The following is a 17,454-nucleotide window of genomic DNA, read 5'->3' as shown; positions in this document are numbered from 1 at the left end:
TCTTATACATAACAATACCAACATATAAATATTTTTATTTTTAGTCAAATCGTCGTCCGAAGCACTAAGTGCGAAGCCGTGTTTTGTGTAAATACAATTTGAAAAAATCGTAAAATCGCAAAGCTAATCAATTAGTACAAATAGATTGGCATCTACATTTTCTCAACTATATTTTAGACTTGTATGATTTTTTCCACAAGATCATACAAGATCATACAATCCACAAAAATCATACAAGTCTAAAATGTTTATATTTTTCTGACTTAATTTATGTGGATAACTCAAATTCTCAAAAATATGCACCTAGTTTTTTCTGCTTTTTAACCGACAATATATTAACTATATAATATTATACAAGTCCTTTGGATATATTTATAAAAATAGAACATATTATTTTATTCATTACATAAAAATATTTTTATTTTTAGTAAGGATCAATAGAGAAATAATATAATAAATATCGAAAAAAAACGAGAATGTTAAGGGCTTTTATTATACATATAAAATTTTTGAGCATATTTTGCAAATTTTTTAATATTTTAAATCCTCCTTGAATATTTTTCTGCAGAAAAAAAGGATATATAGGTACGAGTATGTATACTATATATACAATATATGAATATTTATTGTCAAATCTCTATTGATCCTTACGACAGGATGTTACACATTTTTTATTATTATAATTTTTTTTAATAAACACATCCACAAAATTACATATACAATATATAGATTTTTAAAAATATAAGAACTGTTTATTATAAAATTTACATCCTTTTTATAGTGAGTATATATACAAAAATTTTGTCCTTATACCAAACAGTGCTGCTATTTATTACTATTATTGTTATTTGAATGAAAAATATTGCAAAAATGAATTATTATAATATTTAAATTGAACTTAATCGACAATCTGCCTACAGTATATTTAATATACATACAAACATACATTTGTATTGAATATTTTTATTGCAATAAATCTCCAAAATTGTAATATTAATGAAAAATAGAAATAAACCGTTATCATAGGATTGTGAATTTATACGAAATTGGAGAAGGGTTTCTTTTTTTTTAACTGAACACATTTTTTATTCATATATCCTTTTTCGTATATCCTTTTTCATATTACGTTAGCAAATTTGCATGGATAATAATTTTAATTTAAATTTTTTTTTTGTGTGTTAACCCCATTTGATTGTCAATATCCACGTATAAAAATTTCTTATTTTTATATTTTTTTATTAAATATTTTTCAAATATCCTTTTTGTTCATTTACAATTACAATGACAATAATATAGGCACATTTATGCATATTGTATGTATAACATATTTTAAAATTAGTTTCTTTTTTTTTTCCAAATTCTTTTTTTTGTATTGCTCTATGCATCATTAAAATTATAAATCGGAAATTTGCAATTTCGCCTTTTATTTGTGACAAAAAAAAAAATTAAAATTTTGAAAAATAGGTCATATCGAACAATATAATTATTGAAAAAGGTTAAATTTAATAATAGAAATATTGAAATTTATAGAAATTAAAATAAATTACAAGTTTTTTAATAATTATTATTTTGAAGGTGGTTTATATTTGGATCTTAAGGGCTGATATAATGAAATATGATATTCTAAATTGAATTTCTTCAATGTTAGAGAACTCGATTAACAATATTGATCAAGGTATTTGAGTTTAAGAAAGTGGCAGATGCTGTAAATATAAGAATTGAATGAAACTGCTGGTTCTTTAAGAAGGAGAGTCTCTGAGACCGAATTCATAAGGCGTTAATCATATATCTATGTTAATGATCGAATAAGGAACTGGAAAGAATAATATAGCAAATACTGGGTATAATATAGCAACATGCACACTGACCAAATTGTTTTTGCCGCTATACTGAAAATAATTTTCTTCGCGATCTCTACATAAGGGTAAATTTTATGTCGAATTATGGTTTCAGCCTTAACACCATACGAGAATCACATTTTCACAATTAATGTACTTTCTGCAGTCTAAATGGGATAAGAATCCACTGTTGGATATCACTAAGAAGCTGCATATGTAATTAAATTGGATGTTGCATCTTGTTTTCGCGTCAAACAAAAAAAATTCTTCAACTCTAAAGGCGAAAACGTTAGTTAGTATTTTAAAATGTACTCGCCAAGAGCCTCCTTCTTTCTCTTGCAAAGTAACAGATGGTGGTTTAGCAAGTGTTTAAGGTCTCCCTTTCAATATGTACATTGCAAGATCTCAAGCATAACATCATTTTCGTTTTTGAATTGTTGCGCATTCGCTAGACAAAGGTTCTTGCAAACATGCAGATCTCCTCTTGGAAAACGCAAATATTTCATAGCTTAGTTCCGCCCTTATATTTCCAAGTAACGGAAGCAAATCGCCTTTCATTCTTTTGTAGGAGTCTCTTGCTATTTTTTTTAGGTATTTTCTTGAGTATTAAGTACTGTTGTAAAATGCGATCAAATCAACGAAATTAAATTCTAACATTTACTCATGTTATATTAGTGCTGTTAAACACAACGACTCTTACAAAGGCGAGCGATATTAAATATTCAATTAGAATATTACAAAGAAATCGTGACGGAATTTTTTAACCAACTTGTGTTTTTATTACAAATATCCCATTTAAAATGAATCTGCTTTCATACAGTAACCGATTACTATAAAAGTCTTGCCAAGAGCTTTTTTACAATTTCATTAGCATTACAAATTGCCATCCTGTCGAGCAATTGTAATATTTAAGTTTTAAAATTTTCAAGTCAACCCTTTTGCATTTTAACAAATTCCAGCATATTTCTATTATTATTTGTAAACTACATATAGATACATTTTAGCCCCTCAACACCAATACTACTAAATACACTTAAAATTAAAATGGAATTTTTACAATTTTAATTTTTCAAAATTTCCTTTGAATTCCGTATATAGCGGTCAAAAAACAATTTTCATGATCTAAAAATCCAAAATCAAAAAATTAGGGTTATGGCATAGAAATTTTTTTATATACTTAGCATATGCATAATGTTTTATGTTGGTTATATATACAAAAAATTGTAAAATTCTAATAAAATATTCAACAATCAGTAAAGTATAAAATAAGTAGATCTGATTTTTATGATAAAATCTTTAAGGAGTGGTTTATTTTTGTATGCACACCATGAAATACACTTGAATTTATTTTATTAAAAAGGTTTCGGTTAAGTACAATATTTCTGAAGTGCGTATGAATATTTAAATAATTTATATATATATATGTTATATATAATTTTAAGATTAAATCAAAAATTTTAGAAAGGTGATAAATTGGAATAAAATTTTAGTACTAGAACCCTCAAATAAAAAGTTTTTTGCTTTTTGAAATTTTTAAATCTAAAAATATTTGCTGGAATTACTTTTTAAATTAAGAGACTAAGTTCAAAATAGAGCGAATTTTTGTGTTATTTTCATCCTTATTAATCTAATATTTTGCCGCAAATGTTGTTTTAATATTAACGAAGTCACTAGATAATTGTAAACCGATGAGTAACAACATGGATGCTTGGATCAAAAAATGTACAATTTATAAGTAAATTTCACATACAAAGTCATTACAAACCCTCCAACTATTCATGATTAACTTTTGTGGAATATACCTAGAAGCGAAACTGGATGTCTATAGCTTAAATATAAAAGACACGTTCAGAAGAACGAAAACTGATTTACATTTGACAGTATCACTGGAATTTTGAAGAACAGGGACATTAGCGCAATATATGTAATCGTAACACTAACTCAAACAACTAAATGATTAGACAAAATAGCCTTTTCAATTATTAAGGCTTACCTAACCTAACTAAATGTCAATCACTATGAAAAATTCATAATTTGTTATTTAAAATATAATAAAAATTTATTTATTTTTGTTTTTATTGATAAAATATTAAAATTTTATATTTTCAGATATAGAAAGCAAAGAAATTTTTGATAATTTTTTTGAATTTCAATCTTCTCTCTCATCCTTTGTCATTTACAATAAATTATATTATGGTATATATATGATATATACCATATATATACCATATATACTATATATATATAATAAACTCCTTTACAGTTTCGTATGCGAGATATGTACATATCGATATATGTAAACATATCGATATATGTATATTGCGTTTAGGTATAAATTTTAAATTTCATTTGAAAAATTTTCTTTTTCTTTTGATATTTTCTTTTTGATTTTCTTAAACACACTCTATTTCATAGTATAATCTTATATATCACAATATATATATATATATAAATATCTCATCTAATTTCAAAAAAGTTCGACCCTTCTTTAATTGGACTTTCATTGTTAGGCTAAATATGTTTATAATATATATATATATATAATATGATATATACATATATACATATAAATCCAATTACATTTGTGAATAAAGTGAAAACTAAAAAACGATGGACTTTTAATATTCTAAACAAAAATTCTCTTTTCTCTTAAAAAATTCAAAAACAAAACAAAAAGAATGAGTCCTTTTTTATTAATGAGTAAATATAAATTGATATATATATATATATATATATATATATTTACGAAATATGATAAAATAAAATTCACGTGCCAACAAAATATATAAATTATTTATATCAAACTATATATATAATATATACAAACAAATATAATGTATATATATATATACCCAAAATATCATATATATGTATTGTAAACATAATTTATAAAATAAAATATTTATAAGGGATAGTAGTGGGCCGTCGTCCTGTCGAATTTTTATTTGTGTTTTTTTATTTTTCCTTTTTTTCTCTTTCTTATTTTTATTTTTAAATGTACAATAATCTTAAAGAAAAACCACCATTAAATTATAATAATAAAAAGACGACGTAAATATATATATATATATATATCTATATATATATATATATATATATATATATATATATATATATATATATATATATATATATATATATATACATATATTCATATATATATTCATATATATATATATTTATATATTTATATTCATACATATATAATATGTATTTAAATAATATATAGTATTAATATATATATAGAAAAATAATAAAAGGATAAAGGTTAGATTGGAATTGATGGTTATTTCGCTATTGTACAAGGAGGACAATTTATTTTTGATGATGGCGATAGCAATGGCTATATAATCATAAACCGAAAATATGAAGCCAAAACAAAAATAATCCTGGTAAAAATTAACTTTTTCTTATTTTCAAAACGGAAAGAATAATTGTTGTTTTATGTTTTATATATATTTAGATATATATGAAGACATAAGAGCCCCAATACCGATATTAATTCAAATTTAAATAATTGCTTTTTAAGATTTTTTTTTCCGAGTTCGATGTTCAGCGGAATAATTTTCAGGATCCACTGTTTTATTTAATTATTTTACCTAAAATACAAAATTACAATTATAGTTGTTTCCATATTTGAATATGTAATTGATGTTTCCAGTGGTATAGTTGGTCAATGTAGTTCCAAATAACCAAAGATAATTTGTTTGTTACTCCTGTAAAGGTTAAAATATAATCTAATTCAAAATTTGAAATCGCCTCATGGTGAGCGTGAAGTTCTTACAGGGCCTGATCTGCCTGAATATGTACTTAACCGAAACCTTTTTAATAAAATAAATTTTAGTCGAAATAGCGATACAGAAATTTACAAAGGAACAGACCTTATATACAACATTGCCAATTGTCATTGAAAATTTTGCCAAAGAATAATGTATTATAAATTTAACAATTAAAAGTGGTTGAGACTAGTAAAATACTAAAATTTATCGAATTTATTTTATGATATTCGCAGATACATTCCTAAATGTTGTATTTTGTTAGGGAGGGGGTGGGGTTAGAAATTAAAATAAAGAAAATTGTGAAAACTTTTTTTAAGAAAATTTTCTAAAAATTTAGTAAAGTCCACTTTATAATAAAATTTGCACACTGTTAGGAATATATACAGATTGATATATATACGGATATATATTATATACATTTATAGATTTGAATTTTATTTGATATATCGTAAATAATTATATATATACACATATATAGTTTGAAAGTTCTTTCTATTACAAATTATATTTCATCCCTTTTTTTAGCTTTTTTTTTTTTTTGAATAATTTTCCTGCTGTCATTGTTGATTGTCTTTTCCAATTTAAATATATGGATATATACCATTTCAATAACACTATATATATGTATATATTATGTATATATTCCTTCAATACCCCATTTCATTTGACCTTTTTGTTTTTCATTTTTTAAGAAAAAAATTGATTTCTTAAAGGTACAAAATAATTATATATTCGAAATTTTGACACACATACAATATAAATTCTTAAATTATATAACAATATTTCTTTGAAGGATATAAAAATACCTATATATATTATAAAGGATATTTTGAATTAATTTTAAAATTTGTTTTGTTTTCTTTAAAACTATACACGCTTCAGTATATGTACTTATGATGAACTAAACTTAAAAGGCCACAATTGTATATATATAAAAATATTTAGATTTTATATATTTGGGTTGATATATATACATGTACATAGTTATGAACGTATATTGTAAGAAGCTAAAAATTATTGTCGAAATTTTCAAAATGTAATTTAAAAATATAAAATGTAATCAGTATATTCAGAATTAGAATTATTTCGTATATAAAAGGAAATTGAACCAAAAATAAAATAATAACAATAAAAATTGAAGGATGAAAACAAATTTATTTTGTTGTTAAGGAAAGAGTTAAATTAAAGGATATTTTTTTTTATGTTTGCATTTAGATTTTAAATTTCCCCAAAACAAAACACACCAAAAATATATAAAACAACAGTGCTAAATACAATATATATCGTAATGATATATATACGCTATATATATATATATATAACAATTAAATGAAGGATTTATAATGAATATAATGATATATGTACAAGAATAGGGTTGAAATTTAAATATTTAACAAACTAATATATAGTAATATACAATATACATATATAATACCTATATAACGTATATATCAACAAATTTATATGCATTTTATATATTTGAGTATTTTAGTGGACGGAGTTATATAATTATTTTAAATTATTGCGCGTATAGTTTAACCCTCAAGTCATTTTAAAGTTTTACTTTTATTTACATAAGAATTTAAATAGTATATATAACTATAGTTATATGATATATAGTGAAAATTAATTAAAATTTATAATAAAATGAAAATTAAAAATAATAAGAAATATTTTTGAAGATTTTGATCCCCAATAACAACAAAAAAAAAAATATTAGAAATTCAAATTTTGAGCATATGAGCCATAGTAGTATGGCATTGTATATTTTTTTAAAATAATAATAAATAAGAAAAAAATATGATTAAAATTTTTGTTTATTGTTTGTTTATTGTTTATTGATCGAGCTGTTTTAAAATTTATGTATTCCGAATTTAAACTGCTCATTCCGGCGCATACAATGTACACAAATGTTATGTTATTAAAATACAGGCTTACAACTTCAATTTAGTTCTTCTCCAGTGACGCCTTTTAGCGTTGTATCTAATTGTATTGCCTGTTCTTAAACGAATCCATTGTGGAACAGATCTGTTTTGTTTAAGTTTTTTAGCTAACTTCTGCTTTATTCTAAATGATTTATGTGCAGCCATTTTCCTTTTTTGACAACTCGTAATAGGAATAAAATATATTGTAGTTATTTAAAATAAACTGTAGTTAATACAAGTTCTAACAAAAGTATGCTGACTCTACTGAGTTGGTAAGGATCATACGTTAAATCAAACATTGTTTATTAATTTTGTTTGATTTGACTAAAAAATTTGAAGAAATTTTGATAAGAAAAATGTGAATTTTATTTTAAGCCGAAAGGATTTGTAAGGTCTTCATGTGAAACATTATTATATAAATTTGCTTGATATTATCAAAATTTTATAAATGTTTGATAAGAAAATGTTCGATTGTACTATAAGCCAGGAGAGAGTTTTGATATCAAACATTGTTCATTGATTTTGTTTGATTTATTTTCATGAATGTCTGATATGAAAGCGTTCGTGAATTTTGTTATATGTGACAAAAATAAAGCCTTGCCAAATTTAATATAACAAAATCCATGAACAATGTTTAATTTGTATGATATCAAACTCAATGTCGTATACAACGCAAGTATGTATTATAAAAAATTTTGTACCTAACTGCCTTATGTCGTAAGTATAGAAAAATCTGTGAAGAAAGTGATACAGAACAAAAAGTTTTCTTAGTTCTTATTAAAGTTAAAAAAAGTAATGACTTTAGAGTTTTTTAAAATTAAATGTTAAAGACCGATATTGCATAAGCGGTTGATACACTCAAACTTTCATTTTAAGATTTTTTAAGGATTCATGTAATTTTTAATTCTGCAATTACTGCTTCATCTTAAAATGGTTGCGAGCACATTTAAGCAACTAAACTGTTTGATTGCTGAATTACATGCGATCATACAGTTGCATGTGTGCGTAATTGAACACAAGCTTATAGAATAAAAATAGGCAATCAAACAGTTGCAAAACCAAAAATTGAATGTCTGCTTTAGCCCTTAATTCTATATATAACAAATAATAATTCATTTTGTATTGGAAATACTAGCTTACACTAAATGAAAATTAAAAATATATTCAACATTTTAAAATTCCATAACTATAAGATATTTTTATATATACATCCCTTCATATTCTCCTGAAAATATTGATTATATTTTAAACAAGAAGAATATTATTACAATATAAAATGCCCTTTTAATATTTTTCCCAAAAACTTATTTTTCAACCATACTCGGACAAAAAGAAAGAACACAAAAAATAATAACGACATTTCGTAATGTCATTTTATTGAAATGAGCCTTCATCCCCCACTCTAAATTTTTTCTTAATATTTTTCCTTAACAATAGCATTATTTATCAAGAATATCTTAACTACATTGTTGAATCGTATACAATGTAATAGCAACGCAAAAGGGACACTAAATGATTTGCAAAAAAACAAAATGAAAAAAAAACAACGCACAAGAAATAAAACAAGTGTACATTTTATTCCCTTTCCGTTTTTATATTTTTAGTATACATGGGGTTTTAAAAAAAAACAGGTCTTTAAGTGAAATTGAGCCTTGGAATAGAACTTTGGACCGTTTAGTGTTTTTAACAATTTCTTATTATTTTTAGCCTTAAGTTCAAGGATAACGTGGTCAAACTATTAACAGTGTAAAATTTCCGGTTACTAACATACAACTGTTGAAAGCTTTCCACTCCAGTTTCCTAATGAATTTAACAAGAGGAAGAAAGATATACAAAAATGTATAGAATTGTATTAAATACATATATGAAGTGTCGAGTTTCCGCATCATAGAGAAAAATGTAAATGAACAGATTTCCATTCAAGAAATTTTTAGATCTAATCTAATTATTTGAAAGGACACATGAATTCGTGGACAATTCAATTACTCTCGTTAATTACCATTAACTCTCGCTCATTACCATCAATTAAGACAATTCAATTACTCGTGACCTGGTAATGAGCGACCAGGTAATCAAACTACAAAAAATGTTAATGTGCTGAAAGAATAATTTTATGCAAAATAATTTCCACAATTGAGAACTGAGAAGCCCTGTACATTAATTCGCATTCTGGTATGCTCCTCATATTTATATAGACTCTTTTATCCCCCATTGATATATATTTAAATAAAATTGAAAGACCATAGATACTATATATATTGAGCTTAAGGTATTAACGTTAAAAAATGGACTATCTTATACTTTCTATTTTTTTGTTTCTTGTTTTTTTTAATGTCCTTTCAATTCTATTACGTTTATATATTATTTTCCTTAGTTTTTCTATTTTCCCTTCGATATTTTTCTCAACTTAAATAATGTCCTTTTTTCTATATTTCATTTATACATACATACAGTCATAAAATGTATTTCAACTATACTAACAATTTCCCCCATCTACTAAAAGAAAAACTATGCTTTGAATAAGAAAATTACAATTTTCTTTAACCATCAATTTACATGTACAGTCTTTCAAATACCGTAATATTATATAGAATTTCTAAATATCTTTTCAATAGGTGATGCTAATATTAATATGTATATGTGTACATATATCTATTACTATATCAATATATTGTATAAATGTTTGCTAATAGAAACTATTGAAAGAGAGCCAAGATAGATTCAACTGTGGTTAATACAGGATAACGGACATGTTTTTAGTGTTACAGTCTTATATACATATATATTTTATAGACGTTATATATAATAAAACTATACAAATGGATGGACTTTATCATTGTAATGTAAATTCAAGGGATAGAATTTATATTTTTGGAGACAATAAGAAAAAAAACTGACTATGTATCAGTTTGATAATTTTTCAGTTTAGTAATCATATGGAATCAATAAAAATTTAATTAATTTGAAGCTCAATCAGATCCAAAATTATTAGCAAAACTAGAAATTGTTATGAGTCAATGAACAATGCAAGATTTGATCAATTTAATCACCTCTTTCGAGCCCTTCTTCTGACTTGTGTTTAAACTTGATAACAAAACCAAGTAATTTAAAGAGATATCGAACGAAAGATCATACATAAATAACGAAAGCGGCCCAAAACTTTTTGCTACATGCTACATACAAGAATACGACAAATATAAAAACCCGCGCTGACCCCCCCCTTGGGACATTATTCACTAATATTTAAGACGAAAACAGTCATATCCTGAACATATAGAATTACTGACGTTATTGTAATTCATTTGATTGGTAATCTATTTCCATTAACCCTTACGTGTTTTACCAAATTCTAAAATTTTTAACTATTTACCAAAAGTGTGTGAAGGTGTGAGGTTCATTCCCAAAATATGGTCTTCAAAAAGAGTCAATTAAAACTTTTAACTTTAAAGGAATTGCCGAAAATAGAGAGAGAGGATAAACTGTTTTTCAAATTATTAAAGTTGAATTAAATATTTTACTTCATTGTTAGACTGGTACCCATTTTGTGATATAAGCAGTTTCTGTTTTGCAAAGTTGAATATTATAAAAATTTATATATCTGGCCTGTCCTACTACCTTATCCTCATATCTTTTATTATTTAAAATATTCTATTATTTTCGGTTTCATTTAATTTTTACTCTGTTGCTCCAATATATGTATATTTCTTTGTATAACGTTTATCTAAATCGAATATATATAATAATATCAAATATTAAATGTTATATTATGCTGATGTTGACGTCTTTAATGCCTCAAAATTCTAAACTCAAAAATTTCAAAAATTTTCTTAAAATTGAAATGATGGAGAAATGTAAGTGGCGGTTGTAAAATAAAACTCTATATATACATATTCATGTAATTGTATATATTTGTATAAAATAGAGTTTTAGAGATATGAGAGGGGGAGGGGGTTTGGAAATCGGGGAATTAAAGAAAATTTTAAAATACGAAATCCTTACGGTTATATTATAGTGAAGTGAATTTTATAAAATTTTATTTTATTTGAATGGACAGCATAAAATGTTTTTCTATATATCTATATATATATCTATATATATCTATATATATATATATATATATATCAGCTATATTTCTATATAAATATCATTAAAAAATAAAGGATATGTTGATGGTAAAGGAAATTTGTTAAGCTACGTTCTTCTATATTCTGTAAATATTGGTATATATATACATAATACTTGAATATACATATTAATATATATATAAAATACACTTCATTGAATAAGAAATTGTTGTACAATATTATAGTAATGAAAATTTTTGCATAAACTAATGAACTGGAGGGGTAAAATAAACTACATATTATACAGAAATTACAAAAATATATTTGTATTATACTCATAACTTTATCTTGGTATATATGTAGATGAAGGTGATGGAATTATTGTGTATTTATTTAGAATGGCCGCAATCGATCGATATTTTTACTTGATTTGCTTATATTTTTGAATAATATATAAAAAAATAAAGGACAACACAATTTACATATTCTTATATATTATACGTATATTCACATGAGTATAAGTGTGTGTATAGTATAAATACAAAATTATACTAAAAGTTTACTAGAAATTATTCAAATATTTTAATTTATATATAGCTATAGTAGGCAAGACATATACGAGTACATATGGAAATGTGTATGAATATTTGAAAATATTTATAGCTACATATCTCTGGGTATATATTATTTTTTGCATGTACTCGTATATATATATATATATATACATGAAACGGGTGAAAAAATTTAAGAAGCATCAAATTATTTATTTAAATAATAAATCGATTGGAAAATGGAAAAATATTTTTGTTTTACATAAAATTAATTTGATAATTTAAAAACTTTATTATTTTCATTAGAAAAGAACCCACGTATAATTTTTGGTTTGAAATTAAATGAAAACATTTTTCATATATCTGATGTAATTTTTAATAATATAACAGATAATAATTAAATATTATACAAAATTGCATGAATTCTCAATCAAATCGATAATAAGAAACGCAAAGATGATTATTAATTCTATGTCTTTCCACACATGAGGTGCAATGAAATTAAAATACGATTTTCTATGTACCCGAACAAAAGAAGTCTTCGAATAACACTAAAAAATTTGAAAATATATGTTGTTGGAAGTCAGCAGAAGAATATGATTCAAACATATACATTAAGAAGACCTCAAACTGCGATTATAACTATGTCAACTATTAATTCGGAATAAACAAGGAAAACGTAAATTAAGAGGACCGAAAATCATAAAAAATAGCCAAATAGCCAACTATCGCAGACAATTTTGTGCTAAATATTTTATTTTCTACCAGAATTTTCTGTATCTTCTACATTATTTAAGTATATTTCAATCTAACATCTACCTGGCTATCATATTATTCAGCCATCGTAACATATCTTTCACAGTCATTTTATTGCCAATTTTAGATACATCTGGTCCGTAATCTGATATGAAATCCTTACCTTATTAAATGATAAGGCTATGCAAAAATCTTATATCCATAAAATTACTGAAATACCAATAGAAGAATTAGAAAAATTAATTAGAAGATTATTTAATACTATATTCGTATTATTCGAATATTTTTGCATTATTTGCAAATTTCATTATAATTTGTGTAATTATACTTCCAATATAACTAAGAAACCCCTTTCAAATTATTATCAAACCACATCTATTTTAATTAATAAATCATATTTTTTAAAGGAATTCATTTGAATTAATTTTTTTTTATAATAATATTTTTGTATATATCATACGTTTTCATATTATATAATTATTTATAATAGAATTTTTTAGAGAATTATTATATTTTGTATCCATAACGATTCACAAAGACAATTATTGTGTTTTAAAATTGAAATAGCTTTCAATATTAATGGAAATACAAAAAAAAAATTTTGTATACCATAAATATGTATACAATTAATTATATAACAATTATATATATGCATAATATATATATCCCTTGGGCATTTTAATGGGACTCTCTTATATACGAGTAGCAGTGGCACACAATAATTATTATTCAAAAATAATATTAATATAAAATCTAAATTATTGTGAATATATTCAATATATATACAATTTATAATAATGTTGTATTATATAAAAAATATTTATTATTTTGCATGTATACATACAAATATGGTATAGGTATATATAGGGCTTCAATTCCAATCCATTTTATTCTATATACAGGAGGACACTTGAGACTATTACTTTATAAACGTTAAATGTATAGTGTATGGCGGATACAATGAACTCTACATGTAGAAATTTTTTTTTTTACATTATTCCATTTTAATTCGAACATTAAATATTCTGTATGTGTTATTATTTATTTCATATTTAAAAAAATATAGAAGAAAAAAAAAAAAGGAAAATTTTAGGAACAAAAGCGAAAAAATAAAGGACTAAAATCCCAGTTTTTTTTTTAATTTTTTTTTTATCAAATCATTTAAGTTTTTTATTTTTTTTTTTTATATTCCTTTCTAACTTTGCTTTTTCTATTCATAATATTTTAAAACAAAAGCGTCCCATATTAAATCCCATATTCCCCAATACACTCTTTTCTTTTTTTTTTTTTTGTGTGTTCATCTTGTTTTTGCAATATACACGTACGTACTTATATTATCCATTCAATTTTAAATGTATATAGCCACATACAGCCAGTGTATGTGCAATTTTTTTCCGCACACTTTCTTTATTTTTTTTTCTCAATATAAAAGAATTTGCAAAAACCAATCGATCAATAATATTTTTTTTTTGTTGTTTTCGTTCTTTATCATAATTTTCTGAATAACTTTAACCCACCACCAAACACCATTGCTTCATTTTTATTTTGTAACTCTCTCATTCCTTTCATAAAAATATACCATTTTTTTTTTTTTTTTTGCTACACTAATATAAAATTTCACCCTGGCGAATTTTATCCACCCTCTCTCTGCTCTCAATAAAATATTTTTTATTGTGTATATAATATGGTCGACGACCATTATTTTACAAAAAAATAAAAATCAAGTTAAGCAACTCTCCATTTAACATACACACTACATACATGTATGAAAAAAGAAAAACAAAAATATTAAAAAATACACAATATGCACAAGTTATTCACTTTTAAAATGAAAATGTTGTATGTGAAATTTTCTAAATTTTTGAAATTAATTTTAATATTAACACAACAAAAGGCTAAATTAGCAAATTAAATTGAATTTTTTCAGAAAAATCGAAAAGTCTGTAAAGAGTATCGTTCTATTTCGTATATTAAAGCAAATTTGCTAAAAAAATTTGACAGTATTACTCGAACTGATACAGAATATGTCAAAATTTCAATCTGTTATTTTTCATTTCCATTTAAGCATGATTTAGTTTCATCCAAAATTGCTGCCATTAAAAAAACTCTCCGTCAAACAAATACTACATATGTGATTCTCTTATAAAAGAGAAATTCATAATCCTCGATTCGACTTTCAGTTGACCTACGAAATGTCAATTACATAGTGCTATTAATTTTCATTACAAATATTTTCAAGTGCTCATTCTTTACGTATTTTATATGAAAAAAGCTTAATGGCGCCTCATCATGGCTATGAATGACACAATATAATTTTTTATTATTTTGAATTATTTGTTGTATAATATAATCCATAAAATTGTTATACGACAAGGCAACAACAAGATAGCCAAATGTATAACAATGCAAACAATCAATAATAAATTTATAAATTAGAGACATTTTTAATTCTTTACTTACAATTTTTTAATATTTAAAAGACATCATCAATATTATTGTATATACAATATCCAATCTGTTATACACTAAACTCATATATATATATACATAATATGTATAAGTACCTACCTTATACCTATATGAACACATTTTATGTTTTCCATTATTGATATTCGTCCTTTTTATAAACTGCATTAATATTATAAATTGAAAGCGAAAAAAAAACAACCGAACAAAAAAATATTCCACTTCTATTATAGAAAAAAATAAACCAAAAAAAAAACGCAAGAGCATTATTTATAAAAAAAAAAAAAAATTGAAATACTTATAGAAAAATTCAATATCCATAAAAAGCATCACCATTATACTTACATGTACCTTAAAGGATATTCATATATATTAGTATATATTATATTGTTATATACATTTAGAATTATTATATTATATAACATCACATATCAAAAAATATATTCGTAAAATATGAGTATAACATAGAGAAAAAAAAAATTGGCAAACCATTCTCATACCTTTCGCGTTCTTTTAATTTTACATATTACACATTTTACTTTTGAGTTTCTTATGTATGTACATATATTCCATATCAAAATCAGTATGAAAAAGGAGTTGGAGTAAAGTAACCATAAAGAAAAATCCTTAAAACGACGAGACCATCATCATCTTATAAGAAACAAAAAAAACGTATTATTATCAACACCATCATCACCAACCTCGCTTCCAATATAATGTATGTATATGCCAGTGCCATCGTCAATAACATCGTCATCATAATACTCATCATCATCATCATCATCATCCATCCATCCATTTATATCCAGCGACCGAACATAACAACTTAAAATTGAGAAAAAAAAATATATATAAAATACACTTTACATTTTATTTTATTTGCAAATATTATACAAATATATACTTACATATATACACATGTTTATATACATATACATATAAAATGTACATATATTAGAATGTTATTTAAACTTTTTATATTTTATTTGTTGTTATTTTTATTGCTATTTGTTAGAGGGTATATTTTTCTTTTATAGCATATAAATCATATATCGCCATTATCCATCCATTTCATTCTATATCCTTTCCCCACCTTCTATATTCAGTCGTTTTTTATGTTCATATTTTACATACTTATATACATGTGTGTATAGATTTCTACTTTATCGTCCCTTTTAAGTTTTTTTTTTTCTTTTGCTGTTTTGTAGCCCCCTTTTTTTTCTACATTTTATTGTTTGTCGTTATTATTTAACTTTACTTTGTGCTATCCTCTTACAATTTGTTATATACTTAATATTTTCCATATATATTATATAGGTTCATATATTATGTGCCCACAGCGTATATATGAATGTACATATATGTTAATACATATATTTTGCAATCCAATCTACCTACATATTATTTTTGCGAAAAAACATTGCCCGTTTTGCTGTTTTTTTTTTTTTGCTTTTCAATTTTTAGTCCTTTTTTTAAAATATACTATGTATATATATGTATGTATGTGCATATAATATGCTTACATTTAAATATTTTATGTGGCCTTTTTTGTTATACATATATATTCTCTTTCACCACTGTTCATTTCCCTTTTTTCCTCCCGCTTTTCTAATATTTTATACAGTATAAATCATTATTATGTATACATAGATATATATATATATATATATATAAAAATCCAATTACATAATAAATAATATAATAATATGCAAATATGTAAATATGCGTATGTATGTATGGATATGAATTTTGTATGAAAAACTCATATATATCATACACTTTTGTAAGGAAAAAAATAAAACGTCAATAAATGCTCTCTCTAGCCATCATCCACTTTATATACATAAAATTTATAGTAAACAAAAAAACATAGAAACCGTTACAAAAAGATTTTGATTTTGTTTTTCTTGTTTTTTTTCCTTTTACCATTTCAGTACTTAATTCATATACAAAAGTTGTTATATATTACGTATGCATGGGTTAAAAACCCATATATGTGCGCTAGTATGGATACCTCTAACCACGATATTAAATTGCTCTTAGTATGACAATACAATGTCCATATTTATAATTAT

The 17,454-nt window shown here is 23.9% G+C and overlaps 1 protein-coding gene across 1 annotated transcript; it reads right to left on the bottom strand.

Annotated features, from left to right (window-relative positions):
• Positions 1-7,448: 7,448 nt before the first annotated feature.
• On the bottom strand, positions 7,449-7,734 carry LOC129618444 (60S ribosomal protein L39). The gene has a single exon (XM_055533181.1). The coding sequence runs from the start codon at positions 7,705-7,707 to the stop codon at positions 7,552-7,554; it is 156 nt and encodes a 51-aa protein (XP_055389156.1). The 5' UTR covers positions 7,708-7,734; the 3' UTR covers positions 7,449-7,551.
• Between the last annotated feature and the right edge of the window lie 9,720 nt (positions 7,735-17,454).

Source organism: Condylostylus longicornis, unplaced genomic scaffold (genome assembly GCF_029603195.1).
Source record: "Condylostylus longicornis isolate FDR11 unplaced genomic scaffold, ASM2960319v2 ptg000006l, whole genome shotgun sequence".
Classification (NCBI taxonomy): domain Eukaryota; kingdom Metazoa; phylum Arthropoda; class Insecta; order Diptera; family Dolichopodidae; genus Condylostylus; species Condylostylus longicornis.
This window is presented reverse-complemented; position numbering and strand designations above follow the sequence as displayed.

What these genes read in the sequence shown, in the direction of transcription:
- LOC129618444 (XM_055533181.1), bottom strand. Translation starts at nt 7,707, where the DNA reads ATGGCTGCACATAAATCATTTAGAATAAAGCAGAAGTTAGCTAAAAAA.